General features: G+C 40.5%; 1 protein-coding gene across 1 annotated transcript in view; it reads right to left on the bottom strand.

The window, feature by feature from the left end:
* Window positions 1-14,514, bottom strand: part of MYO16 (myosin XVI) — a 357,599-nt gene that overhangs the window by 114,964 nt on the left and 228,121 nt on the right. Inside the window, exons 22-23 of the mRNA XM_040336205.1 lie at window positions 11,258-11,410; window positions 423-623 (exon numbers count right to left, since the gene is read on the bottom strand). Of these exons, the coding sequence (XP_040192139.1) occupies window positions 423-623; window positions 11,258-11,410 (354 nt within the window). The remainder of the gene's footprint in view (window positions 1-422; window positions 624-11,257; window positions 11,411-14,514) is intronic.

Below are 14,514 nucleotides of genomic sequence, written 5' to 3'. Positions count from 1 at the left end.
TATGTTCATACACTCTCCTGCCACTTGCAATGCTTTAATACCATGACAATTTTGAGCAGCTTAAAATGCAGAAGCTAATCACGTTCACAGGCTGCAGAACTAACAAGGATCCGGGTGAATGTCACCCTAGTGGTTAATTAGGGCTTTTTCCCCAAGCCAAGGGCTGTGCCATCAAAATGAAGCGAATACATTTATGCTGCCTCTAAATGAATGATGATATTAAGAAAGTAAATCAATATTTCAGCACCATGACACCCTTTGATAAATCTTCCAGAAGCTAGGAAATTGAAATTAGTATGATCCGAGAATAAAGTTTAAATATTCATATAAAAATGAAGCATAAACTATAACACAGGTATATGTTACAAAGAAACATTCTTTCTTTAGTGCAGGATCCTATTTACACAATTCATACTACTTACCCTTCCTGCATAATGCATAATTGTGAAGACGGGACCTTGATCCTTAGATGTGACATTGCCATTGCCGTCCTTTGCTGATGTGTACACTGTATTTGAATTTGATGTCTCCAAGAGTGACTGCAGTCGCTTCGAGAGGCTTTGTTCCATGGAATGAATGGACTGGCTTTCCTCATCTAGAACAGACAGAAAACCTAATGGCTTCTGAAAAAAAAAAAAACACATTTGATTTGGTTTTAATAATGTAACAAAGTATTGTGTTTACATATTTTGTGTAAACTTATTTTATACAATTATTGCAATCTTAGATAATATTATATACATTTATATATATATATATATATATATATATATATATATATATATACATATATACTGTATATATATATATATATATATATATATATATATATATATATATATATATATATATATATATATATAATATACATATATACTGTATATATAATATATAATATATATATATATATATATATAAAACATTGTTACTTGGCATTTTGTATACCTATTGTCTGTAATGCATATCATTAGCAAATTGGTAAGGAGTCATTTTGAAGGAGGAAGGGCACATGTGCTTGTATGGATAATAACAGCAAAGCTCTAATATTTTAGAAGTACTGCCTACCCACTGTATTCCTGCAAATACGCCTGAGATACAACCATAGCTACAGTTAGTTTTAGTGGAAAGCAAGCTGGGATTTCCTGTCTATCAGGTCTTAGCAACCACACATCACTTCTGCTTTAAATCCATAAACAATATCTGATGGATGCAATGCAATGATCACATTATAGCCTTAGCAATAGGGTTATGCTTTGAGACTGATTTTGCTGTTGTCGAAATTTCAGTAAAATGCACCTTCAATTTACTCCAATGCATTTCTCAGCAAATGTCCAAGGCTATTTTTTCATTCCTAGAGGGATGAGGATAAACACAATTGGGCCAGATCCACAAAAACCTGGCGTAACTTAAAAAATCCCATTTAAGTTACACTGCCTTAAAGTTTCTACCTAAGTGCCTGATCCACAAAGCACTTATCTAGAAATTTCAGGCTGTGTAACTAAAATTCCGCCGGCGCAAGGCGTTCCTATTCAAATGGGGCGAGTCCCATTTAAATGAGGCGCGCTCCCGCGCCGGCCGTACTGCGCATGCGCGAAGTTACGTTACGCCGAGTTTTGAGGATCGCGACGGCTTAAAAAAGTTGCGTCGGGGAAAAAATAAATAAAAATTAAGGCGTCGCTCGGCATGCATTCCTGAGGGAGAACTCCATGCCAATTTTCAAAGAAAAAACCGGCATGGGTTCACCCCCAGGAGCATACCAGGCCCTTAGGTCTGTTATGGGTTGTAAGGAGACCCCCCTACGCCGAAAAATCGACGTAGGGGGTCCCCCTACAATCCATACCAGACCCGTATCCAAAGCACGCTACCCGGCCGGTCAGGAATGGGAGTGGGGACGAGCGAGCGCCCCCCCCCTCCTGAGCCGTGCCAGGCCGCATGCCCTCAACATGGGGGGGTTGGGTGCTCTGGGGCAGGGGGGCACACTACGGGCACCCCCACCTCAGAGCACCCTGTCCCCATGTTGATGAGGACAGGACCTCTTCCCGACAACCCTTGCCATTGGTTGTCGGGGTCTGCGGGCGGGGGCTTATCGGAATCTGGGAGTCCCCCCCCCCCCCCACCCCCCCCCCCCCCCCCCCCCCCCCCCCCCCCCCCCCCCCCCCCCCCCCCCCCCCCCCCCCCCCCCCCCCCCCCCCCCCCCCCCCCCCAAATAAGGGGGCCCCCAGATACCGGCCCCCCACCCTAAGTGAATGGATATGGGGTACATCGTACCCCTATCCATTCACCTGTAGGCAAAAAGTTAGTTAGTAAACACACAACACAAGGCTTTTTAAAATATTTTATTATTCTGCTCCGGATGCCCCCCCTGTCTTCGTTATTAGCTCAATTACCAGGGGGGGCTTCTTCTTCCGCTCTCTGGGGGTCTTCCACTCTCCGGGGGTCTTCCACTCTCCGGGGGTCTTCTCCGCTCTCCGGGGGGGCTTCTCCGGACTCCGGGGGGCTTCTTCCATCTTCTCCCCTCTTCCGCTGTTGACTCGGCGAACCCCGGTTCTTCTGCAGATGTCCGGTGCCTTCTTCTTCAGCGCTGGCTGCCTGCTATGTTTGTGTGTTAGCTCAATTTCTAACAGGCAGCCGGCGCGGTCTTCTGTGGCGTCAGGGTCTTCTCTTCCTTTCTTCCGATGTTGCCTCGTCGCCTGTTGTCGCTGTAATGATGGAAGCGCGCCTTGCATCCCATTTATATAGGCATCACCGTCCCATCATGCTCCGGTAGGTACCCACGTGGTGGGTGCACGTGGGTAGGCACCCACCACGTGGGTACCTGCCGGAGCATGATGGGACGGTGATGCCTATATAAATGGGATGCAAGGCGCGCTTCCATCATTACAGCGACAACAGGCGACGAGGCAACATCGGAAGAAAGGAAGAGAAGACCCTGACGCCACAGAAGACCGCGCTGGCTGCCTGTTAGAAATTGAGCTAACACACAAACATAGCAGGCAGCCAGCGCTGAAGAAGAAGGCACCGGACATCTGCAGAAGAACCGGGGTTCGCCGAGTCAACAGCGGAAGAGGGGAGAAGATGGAAGAAGCCCCCCGGAATCCGGAGAAGCCCCCCCGGAGTCCGGAGAAGCCCCCCCGGAGAGCGGAGAAGACCCCCGGAGAGTGGAAGACCCCCGGAGAGTGGAAGACCCCCGGAGAGCGGAAGAAGAAGCCCCCCCTGGTAATTGAGCTAATAACGAAGACAGGGGGGGCATCCGGAGCAGAATAATAAAATATTTTAAAAAGCCTTGTGTTGTGTGTTTACTAACTAACTTTTTGCCTACAGGTGAATGGATAGGGGTACGATGTATCCCATATCCATTCACTTAGGGTGGGGGGCCGGTATCTGGGGGCCCCCTTATTTGAGGGGACTCCCAGATTCCGATAAGCCCCCGCCCGCAGACCCCGACAACCAATGGCAAGGGTTGTCGGGAAGAGGTCCTGTCCTCATCAACATGGGGACAGGGTGCTCTGAGGTGGGGGGGCCGTAGTGCTCCCCCCTGCCCCAGAGCACCCAACCCCCCCATGTTGAGGGCATGCGGCCTGGCACGGCTCAGGAGGGGGGGGGGGCGCTCGCTCGTCCCCACTCCCATTCCTGACTGGCCGGGTAGCGTGCTTTGGATACGGGTCTGGTATGGATTGTAGGGGGACCCCCTACGTCGATTTTTCGGCGTAGGGGGGGTCCCCTTACAACCCATACCAGACCTAAGGGCCTGGTATGCTCCTGGGGGGGAACCCATGCCGGTTTTGTTTTTACAAATTGCCGTGGAGTTCTCCCTCGGGAAAGCATACCAAATGCCGTCGCTGGAATGGGCTTTTACAAGGTGTGACTAGTTTACACTTTGTAGAACCAGCCCTAATTTTACACTTGCAAAATAACACTTACGGCGCAAAAAGAAAGCTGGAAAGCTTTGTGGATCGCCTTAAGTGCTAATTTGCATACTAGAAACGGCATTTCGACTCGAAATGCCCCCAGCGGCGGATGCGGTACTGCATCCTAAGATTCGGCAGTGTAATTCAATTACACATGCCGGATCTTCTGCCTAACTTTGGAAAAAGCCTTTTGAGGATCGTTTCCAAAGTTACACACAGACTGAACAGCAGTTAAGTCGGAGTATCTCTTTTGTGGATCTGGCCCAATTCTTTTTAGGTGAAATGTGTAAGAAATTTGATGAACGTGTACAATTAGCTTCATTCTACTGCATAGGTTGAATGAATCTGTAAGAAAATATATAAATTACACAGCAGGGATCCATTTGTAATGTTATTAGCAGTAACTACCTAATCTATTATTAGAGGTGGCTGTTGACTTCTAGATTGCCTGGCTTACCCCACTGGATTTTAATACTTTAGATCACAAAATGCAGGACAAATATGCAGATAAGTACAGGTGCATCTGAAAAAATTAGAATATCATCAACAATAATTTATTTCAGTAATTCAATTCTTAAAGTGAAACTCGTATATTGTATACATTACACACATAGTGATATATTTCAATAATTTATTTCAATAATTTAGTTATTTTATTATTGATGATTGTGTTTTACAGCTAGTGAAAACCCAAAATTCAGTATTTCAGAAAATGTGATTATTGTGAAAAAATTCTATATTGTAGACTCCTGGTGTCACACACTAATCAGCTAATTAACTCAAACCCCCCTGTAATGATTTCCTGAGCCTTTAAATGGTCTCTCAGTCTGATTAAGTAGGTTACAAAATCATGGGGAAGACTGCTGACTTGACAGTTGTCAAGAAGACAGTGATAGACACCCTCCACAAGGAGGGTAAGTCACAAAAGGTCATTGTTAAAGAAGCTGTCTGTTCACAGAGTGCTGTATCTAAGTACGTTAATGGAGAGTTGAGTGGAAGGAAAAAGTGTGGTAGAAAAAGGTGCACAAGCAACAGGGATGACTGCAAACTTGAGAGGATTGTGAAGCAAAGGGCATTCAAGACTTTGGGGGAGATTTACAAGGAGTGGACTGTAGTGACACTGTAGCTGGTGTCAATGTTTCAAGAGCCACCATACACAGATATATCCAGGACATGGGCTACAACTGTCACATTCCTTGAGTCAAGTCAGTCCTGAACCAGAGACAACGTCAAAAGCGTCTTACCTGGGCTAAGAAGAAAAAGGACTGGACTGTTGCTCAGTGGTCCAAAGTCCTCTTTTTGAATGAAAGCTAATTTTGCATTTCATTTAGAAATCAAGGTCCCAGAGTCCTGGAGGGGACAGTGGAGAGGCATAGAATCAAGTTGCATAAGGTCCAGTGTGAAGTTTCCACAGTCAGTGATGATTTGGGAAGCCGTGTTATCTGTTGGTGTTGGTCCACTGTGTTTTATCAAGTCCAAAGTCAGCGCAGCCTTTTACCAGGAAATTCTAGAGCAGTGTTTCTCAACTCCAGTCCTCGGGGCGCACCAACAGGTCTTGTTTCAGGCTTTCCATTATTGTGCACAGGTGATTTTATCAGTTTCCACTGCCTTAGTAATTACCACAGCAGTTTTGATCTGAGGGAAATCCTGAAAACATGACCTTTGGTGCGCCCCGAGGACTGGAGTTGAGAAACACTGTTCTAGAGCACTTCATGCTACCCTCTGCTGACCAGCTTTATGGAGTTGCTGATTTAATTTTCCAGCAGGGCACCTGCTCACACTGCCAAACGTACCAATACCTGGTTTAATGATCATGGTATCACTGTGTTTGATTGGCCAGCAAACTTGCCTAACCTAAACCCCATAGATAATCTGTGGGATATTGCAAGAGGAAGATGAGAGACACCAGACCCAACAATGCAGATGAGCTGAAAGGCCACTATCAAGCAACCACAGCTTCCATAACATCTCAACAGTGCCACAGGCTGATCACCTCCATGCCACATCGCATTGATGCGGTAATAATTGCAAAAGTAGCCCCAATCAAGTATTAAGAGCATACTATACTGTACATAGACATACTTTTCAGTAAGTCAACATTTCTATGTTTCATTAGCTGTAAGCCATAACCACCAAAATTAAAATAAAGAAATGCTTGAAATCTATCACTCTCTGTGTAATGAATTTATACGAGTTTCACTTTTTTAATTAAATTACTGAAATAAATCAACTTTTGATGATATTCAAATTTTTTGAGATGCACTTGTACTGTAGTTCTTACTTCATCTTTCTTTTCTTTTAAACCATTAAGACCAAAGGTCAGCAAAGCTTCCAGGCATCTAGCAATTTCTGGGCAGCAATGCAGCCTTGCACAGAAATTGAAAGATAATTGGTTAATGCAGATGCCTTTTTGAATAGGTCTGATAGAAATATGAGAAACAGTTCACTTTATGATAGCATCTTAATCAAATTATTAAAGGCAAAGTTCAAGGACAGCAAACCCCAGATTTCACATGTAGCTCCCAGTCTGTGCACTTTTCTCGAGTTGTTTCTCTTCACTTTTCTATAGCATATTTTTATGACTCTTCATATGTAAACATTTTTAGCAAATTATATAGTATACAGCAGGGGTAGGCAACCTTTGAGAGGTGTACCTCTACCTGAACAACATGAAAGAGATCAAAGATCACTGAGGTTTGATGTTTTTTTTGTAAGAAATTACCTAGCTAAATAATAAGGAACATTTTGAAAAATATAATAAAACAAATGTCACTGTAAAAAATAGAATGATTTTTTTTTTGTGCAGACAGCGCTATCAAATATCCTAAATATATTAAAAATCAAACAACAATTCATGTATTATCTTAAAAAAAGTGTCCTGTGCATAAAAAAAAGTGACGTTCTGTAATTTACATATCATAATTATAATAAAAATCAAACAACCAATCATATAATACCTTCAACTAAAAAAAGGGTCCTGTACAGTACATCATTTTTTTTTTTTTTTCAAAAAGTCCACATCCAAAGTGAAAGAAAGAGCTGAGAATCCCATCTCTAATCAAGCAAATTACATGCTACACCTTCAGTGTTGAAACCACCACCACAATCTGCTAAATCACTCACCAGAACTAATGGCTGATCATAAAATCAGAATTTATATCTATATGCATTCTTCATGGGCACCAGGGATCTATCCATCAAAAATGTCTCATACAATCATTCAACAACTATAAAAACTCCATGCTCCAAAAAAAAAAAAATATATATATATATATATATATATATATATATATATATATATATATATATATATATATATATATCTCTATCTATCTATCTATCTATCTATCTATATATCTATCTATCTATATATATATATATATATATATATATATAAAAAAGAAAGAGGGAGCTTAGCGTAAAATCATAAAAACCTTTTATTTAAAAAAAACTCAAACCACTTACACTGAAATCCTACAATGCATTGCACTGCATTTTTTTTTATTTAATTGCATTTTTTATGCTGGGCTTTGTGTGTGGTTATTTGTTATTTTTTTATTAAAAATTTTGCAAGAATTGATTGATAGTCACGTATATTCATTTTAGCATTTTTTTCATATATAAAGTAATTTATATCTGGCTATGATATATTGTTGCGCTACACTGATTTAGTTATAATTTATAATGATGACACTTTATGTAGATATTAAATTAATGACCATTTTGATTTTTATTATGTTTATGATATGTAAATTACAGAGCATTATTTTCTATTGTCTCAACACTTTTATGAATATATAAGCACGGTTGTATGGTTTAATGTTACGCAGTACATATAGTGGTGATAGCACTGTCTGCACAATAAATCATTCACTGTTGATGTTCCTTATATCGTATAGATAGCCACTGTGGCAGTTCTTATTCATTTTATATATTTACAATTTTTTTCTGTGGCATAAGTTTTTCTTACAATACTCCTACTGTAAAAATATAAACGTAGCCGGCCTTTAATGTGGACAGTGTCAATCAGTAGAGTAGTGGACAGCGTCAGTAGGGCAGTGGGCGGTGTGTGGACAGCGTCAGTAGGGCAGTGGACGGTGTGTGGACAGCGTCAGTAGGGCAGTGGACGGTGTGTGGACAGTGTCAGTAGGGCAGTGGGTGATGTCAGTAGGGCAGTGAATGGTGTTAGTAGGGCAGTGGATGGTGTCAGTAGGGCAGTGGATAGTATTAGTGGAGCAGTGAGTGGTTTCAGTAGGGCAGAGGTTGGTGTTAGTCAGTAGAGAAGTGGACGATGTCAGCCAGTAAAGCAGTGGACAGTGTCAGTAGGGCAGTGAAATTTGGCAGTAGTGCAAAGGACGGTGTCAGTAGAGCAGCAGATGGTGACAGTAGGGCAGAGGTTGTGTCAGAAGGGCAGTGGATGGTATCAGTAGTTGTTTAGTTATTTTTTAACATTTATTTAATAATTTTTTTACATTTTTATTTTAGCAGCTCTGTTGGGGGGGGGGCTTTGATGAAATATCAGGGGTATAAACAGACCCTTGATGTCTCGCTTTTGAAACCAGTCCTCAATCTCTATCCCTGCAGCCTCAGTTGCACAGAAAGAATGAACAGGAAGAGCTCCCTGTCCATTCACAAACTGAAGAACAGTAAATAATTTTTTTTTCCCATCTGTGTGTCAGGGAGATATACTTTTGTTTCCTGTAGACTCAACAGAAAGTATGGTAACAGGTTATATTTCCACTGTGAGGGAAATTCCTGCCTAGATATTTTTCATGAGAACGAGTGTCCCCATTTGAAAATTTACAACCCAATACTATTCTGGCGGCTCAAAATTTTGGCATACCCTAACTTTTATTCCTGGTGAAATTGGTGAATAGGACAATCAGAGAGAGTACAGCTCCCTAACCGAGACATAGACAACAATATATACCCGACAGTGGTTCAAACCTCTCACCACTCTATCTGAAAAAAATATATACTATTGCCTTTAGTTATACTTTAAATACTTTAAATATGTGTTGCCCAAAAAAAAGCACATAGAGAAAGAGGCATGCTCTTTTTCCATGAAATATCATTCACATATTCTGAACAGCAATATTTTAAAACTTAGTAATATATTAACCCCTTATTTCTTTTTATTCTGCTTTATTCAAAAAAAAATTCACTAACAGTGCAGTTGTACACTTTTAGGTGCATTTTTAAGTCTTTTGTATTTTAGGTTCTCATAAGACATCATGTAAAAACCCACAAAAAAACACTGACTACCGCAATACAATAATGTATTACCAAAAAAATCCTAACAAAAGCATCCCATTATGATTATGCAGTCACATTAACAGCAAGAACCAATCAGTAAAAGAACAGCTGGCACCCTCCTGTGCAGAAGTGTGCCCTGGTAAATATTATTATACTAGGAGTCGCTTGTAACCTCCAACCTTAAACAGGATCTGTCAGATAGGAACTGGAAAATTAATACAAGGGATAACTCAAGGGATAACTCAAAAAGAATAATAGAAGGTTGCAACATTGCCAAGTCCTTAGTCATTGGTTCAGGCTGGTGATCGCGGTGGGATATGTGTGAGGGAATGTTTTTTTGATGCACAAATATTTTCTTAAAACAGGCCCAAACGAATGCAGCCTAATCTCTACTATTAATATGTATGCCTTAGTACATGGTTCTTACCATGCACTAACCTTGCTAATGCAATGCAGCAAAAGTAATCCACCAAGATTTCCCAGCCATTTCCAACCCACTGGAGCCACAGTGAGGTCCTTTCTGCTTTGGGATACCAGCCATTGATGTTGTAACTTAAAAAAAATGATACATACCTGGCACCTAAGCATGCATATTCCCATTTTCTGCACCAGTTATATACATTTAACGTGGTTCTAAAGTCATACATTTGTTTTACCTAATGCATTCCTCGCATTAATTAAAACAATGTCCCAGTAGCAGTATGCCCCCCTCCTTCTCCAGGATACTTACCCAAGTCTTCACGCGATCCAGCACTGTGCCCATCTGTAGCAGCTCTGTCCTCTCTCTGTGCATTCACAGGACACAGAGGCAGCAGCGGGAGCCATTGACTCCTGCTGCCGTCAATCAAATCCATTGAGCACAGAGTGGGGGGGGGGCTAAACCTTGTCGTGTTTGTGTCTATAAATGCACACAGCCTGGGTCAGGAGCAAGCCTGCATATCTGCCCCCTTAGCAAGACACAGAAGAGGACACAGAAGAGGAAGAGAAGAGAGTGCAAGTGAGGAACTCCACAAGAGGTGGTTCAGGGACATGCTGTGCAATACCCTTGCACAGAGCAGATATAATGTGTTTTTCATTCTAGGGAAAAAATGCTATTCTTTAGAAATATTGCTAAAACATGTTGTTTTCGAACCTTTACATTTAATGCATTTCATTTGGTCAATGTGAAAAAAAGGCCCTTTTTTTGCCAGTATGATTTACAAAAATAGGGCAGAGAAACTGTATAAAGATGCACAATTTAGTACAGTCAGGATTCCTGAAAATCCTGAGATATTATCTTACAGTCAGTGTATTCAGACATTTATGAAAGATGCTTTCCTGTGAACATTAATATCAGGCTGATGATACAGACACTAAAGAACAGTTTAGCTTCTAAAATATGAAGCAGGTAAAAGGGGTTGTAAAGGTAAATGTTTTTTCACCTTACATTCTATGCATTAAGGTGAAAAAACATCTCCGGTTAGCTGGCGCCTGGCGCTGCTGTCAATCACATCCAATGACGTGGCGAGCCGGGGCCAAGTGATACAGTGAGCAGCTATGGCCGCCGGCTGTATCACAGGAGCGCGCCCGCAAGAACTCATCACCATGCAAGCTCACTCGCATGAAGGTGATGAGTTCTTGCGAGGGGGAGCTGAGACAGCTGCAGAGGGACCCCAGATGACCAAGTTCGGGGCCACTACATGCAAAACAAGCTGCACAGTGGAGGTAAGTATAACATGTTTGTTATTTAAAAAAAAAAGGGAAATTCTTTACATACCCTTTAAGTATTACAGACCCTAGCATGTAGGTTGGCTTACAACAAAATAAAAAAACATTTATCCTCCTGCCCAATATTACGTTAGTATATTTTTATTATTATTTCTTTACACATGCATCATATATGTATGCCATGAGTATAGAAATCAAATCAACAATGTACAGTCAATTAAGGGAGACTGAGGATTTTTACAAGATTGTAAACTTAAGGTAATCTATTGTTATGAAATAAAGTAAAGTACCATATAGCGTGAAAATACAAAACACACAATTTCATAAGGGTAGCTGGAGACTGTCTGCATAATATTTACAGTTGTATATAATGAAAAGAGAAATACCTGGAAGAAAAAATCCAGAACTGTTGTGTGGTTTCCAGGACAATACATGGTTTCCATGGAAACTCCCTCTTGTGCACATTCAGTTTGTTCTTGCAGGAAAAGCAGTTCATTCATATACTGGTGGATTTTTTCGTTGGCCAGATTAATGCACAGCTGTTGATATAAATGAAAAAAAAAATTCAAGTATCAAAATGACTACAAAATGTATTTATTTTTTGTTTTACGAACACATGAACGGAGTGTGTGTGTGTTGCTGTGGTTGTATGTGTTTTAGACCATTTTATCTATACAGTGTTAACTATTTTTTTTATTATTTAATTATGCCGAGATTATTGGGGTATAAAAATGTGTGTAGGACTATATCATTCATTAATGATAACGTATATCTTGGTCAGATACAGTCTTCTGACCTCCTGTTTTTTTTCAGTTATGAAACATGCTCCTGATGTTATGGACTGTCGATCATCTGCTTTTAAATAAAGATGTGGATGTCAAAGTTAAGGAGCGATTTGTGACCAGTTCTCTCTTTGTTGAAACTACTTATGTAACATACAATATGTATAGAGAAAGAGAGAGAGCAACAAGTATTGTAGGTACTCAAGTAGCTTCTACAAGTTGTCAAGGTGTAATAGCTTTATTGCACTGACATTTTGTCGAGTCACAGACTGTCTTTCTCAAGGCAAGAAGCAGAAAACACAATGCCCCATTAATAACCCCCAAGGGACCATCCCTAGATCAAAAGCCGCCACCCTAAACATACGACACCACAAGGGCTAACAAATGTATAAACAGTGAATGTGACATAATGCATGCTACAGAGCAGATGACCCAAATGTGCAATAAAAAAGACAAAAACACTTACTGCACAGAGGGGGCACATATTACAGCTAGCCACCCAGCATAAATTATGCTGGCAGCCAGAAACACAGTCAATCAGGACAAGGTTTTGATGAAAACATATGAACATAAGATAAGACAAAGACAAAAAAGTGGAAATAATACAGTGAATCCCTTGCAAGGTACACTCCCAATGGCATGTGGCTTAGTATGGTTCAAGAGTAGGGGGGTGCAAACTGACTGTTCCCTCGTTTTATGGTTAGCCAGGCTGCATGCCTGAATAATGGTATTTTATCATTTTTGAGATGGAACACACACTGTGGAGCTTCTAAAGGCAGTCATTTTGGTCATGTGTCTGCTGTGATTGGCTGTCACATCAGTCACTTAATTGGAAAGTTCCTGATCACAAGTATCAGTTTTGTGGTTACTGTACTGGGTGCGTGCAGGGAGCACTCTGTCAGCACAGAAAAGTGTTTACATAGGGTCACATATATGCAGCCTCTCACCATTAAAACCAACCCCCCTGAGAGGCTGCATCTCTGCGCCACGTATGCGAAAAGAGGTTAAATGGGCCAGTGCATGAGATCACCCCTAAAATTCATCAAATAAATAGTATCCGGACATGCTGTCTGGCTGGTCAGGAAATTGCACACCCCACCTTCTGAACCATATCAGGCTACCTTCAAAACTGGGAAGATATCTTGCTTGGGGGGAGGGGGTGTAAAAGCTCCCATCCATTGCAAGACACCTTGTGGCCATGTTAAGAGAATAAGGTATGTGGGGGTCTGTATGGGCCTTAATAGAATCTGTATACAACCTTTAAAAAAAAAGCCCTAAGATACCTACCCCCATATGGATGTATATGGGGTACACAGAAACCTTTGTTCCTTATTCACAAATAAAATTTAAATAAGAAATAAAAACACCCATGCCATGAAAAGTCCTTTATTTGATAAAAAAAATAATGATGTCCAAGGGCAATCATGATGTCCAGTGGTGGAGATCAAAGTCAATCCTGATGAGCAATGCCCAATGATATTGACCCACTGACGCAATGACACACAAGCCACACAGTGTTTGCCTGCCACTCCTCCTGTCACAAATACCAACTTCAGATTCTGTATGAAAACAAATGGGAATCCTGGGTGACTTTACTAACCAAATATGGTCATGACCAGTATATTAAGCCAGTTTGTTTACAAACAGAAGATGGATCAGTAATTTTGAGAAGGTAGCTATACTGCTGCTAAATAAGAGATTTGTATAACTTTATAAAGATGCTGAGGAGCAAGTTATACAAACTATACTGTCACAATCAGTGCTGGGAGGGCTGTGCGATCAACAGCTGCTTATAGTCATTTGGTTTCCTCTGTTGCCAAAGTAGATCTTCACTTTAGGTTTGTTAGAGCGATTTATTGTAACATATATATTACTGGCCTGAGGAAGACAAGCTTAAAACCATTGCCAAAAGGAGTGTTGTGCTAAACTATTATTTTGCTGAAAACACAGATTAATACATTTTTTTTTGGACCGTGCATACCTAGTCCGTCTAGGACTAGCATCATTGTCATAATTGCACTCTGCCAGTGTAGTTCCAGCACTCAGTAGATTAAACATTACTACTGCTCATTTCTGCATTTGAGGTGGCCTTGCTACCGTTTATGCTGATCTGGGCACCAAATGTCATCTTACCTATTCCCTGCTATTAGTCACTGTGTGCTAAGTTGTATTATTACCACTATTAATCCATTTTATGCTAACCTAGTTAGCAACCATGTTGAGTGAAAAAATTAATTCAGTTTTCCTCCACTACCTGATTTGATGCCTGTTTTCATTGATATACCACTACTTTTTGGTACTAAGTCTTACTTTCAGTGAATTCTTGTGATATTGTACATTTATATACTTAATCTGGTGTGTCAGAGGGGCTGAGGTTCTTGAGAGGGTTGAGGCAAAGAACAGACAACCTATCCTATCCAGCAGCTCCTACGGTGCCAGATATATATATATATATATATATATATATATATATATATATATATATATATATATATATATATATATATATATATATATATATATATATATATATATATATATATATATACCTTAAACCTTAAAGATTGCTTTACTTCTGCATCACTATCTGCATACTAAATCAGCTGCATCCATGTTTGTTGATATTACATTTATATGCCAGAACACTCTTTACTCTATACTGTATATACACACACAATGCCATTTCATATAGATGTTCCAACTCGTGAGCTGTCAGACATATTCATCTGTTTTTACTTGCTACACTTTTACACTGGTTTAACCTCACCTTGGCTTAACGCTAAAATCTTTCAAATGCTTTTATATATAATATATATTAGAAATAGTATATCTAACTGTGTGATCACTGAAAATACCGTACA

This window comes from Rana temporaria, chromosome 2 (genome assembly GCF_905171775.1).
Source record: "Rana temporaria chromosome 2, aRanTem1.1, whole genome shotgun sequence".
NCBI classification, from domain to species: Eukaryota; Metazoa; Chordata; class Amphibia; order Anura; family Ranidae; genus Rana; species Rana temporaria.
The sequence above is the reverse complement of the archived record's forward strand: the minus strand, read 5'-3'. Positions and strand labels throughout refer to the sequence as shown.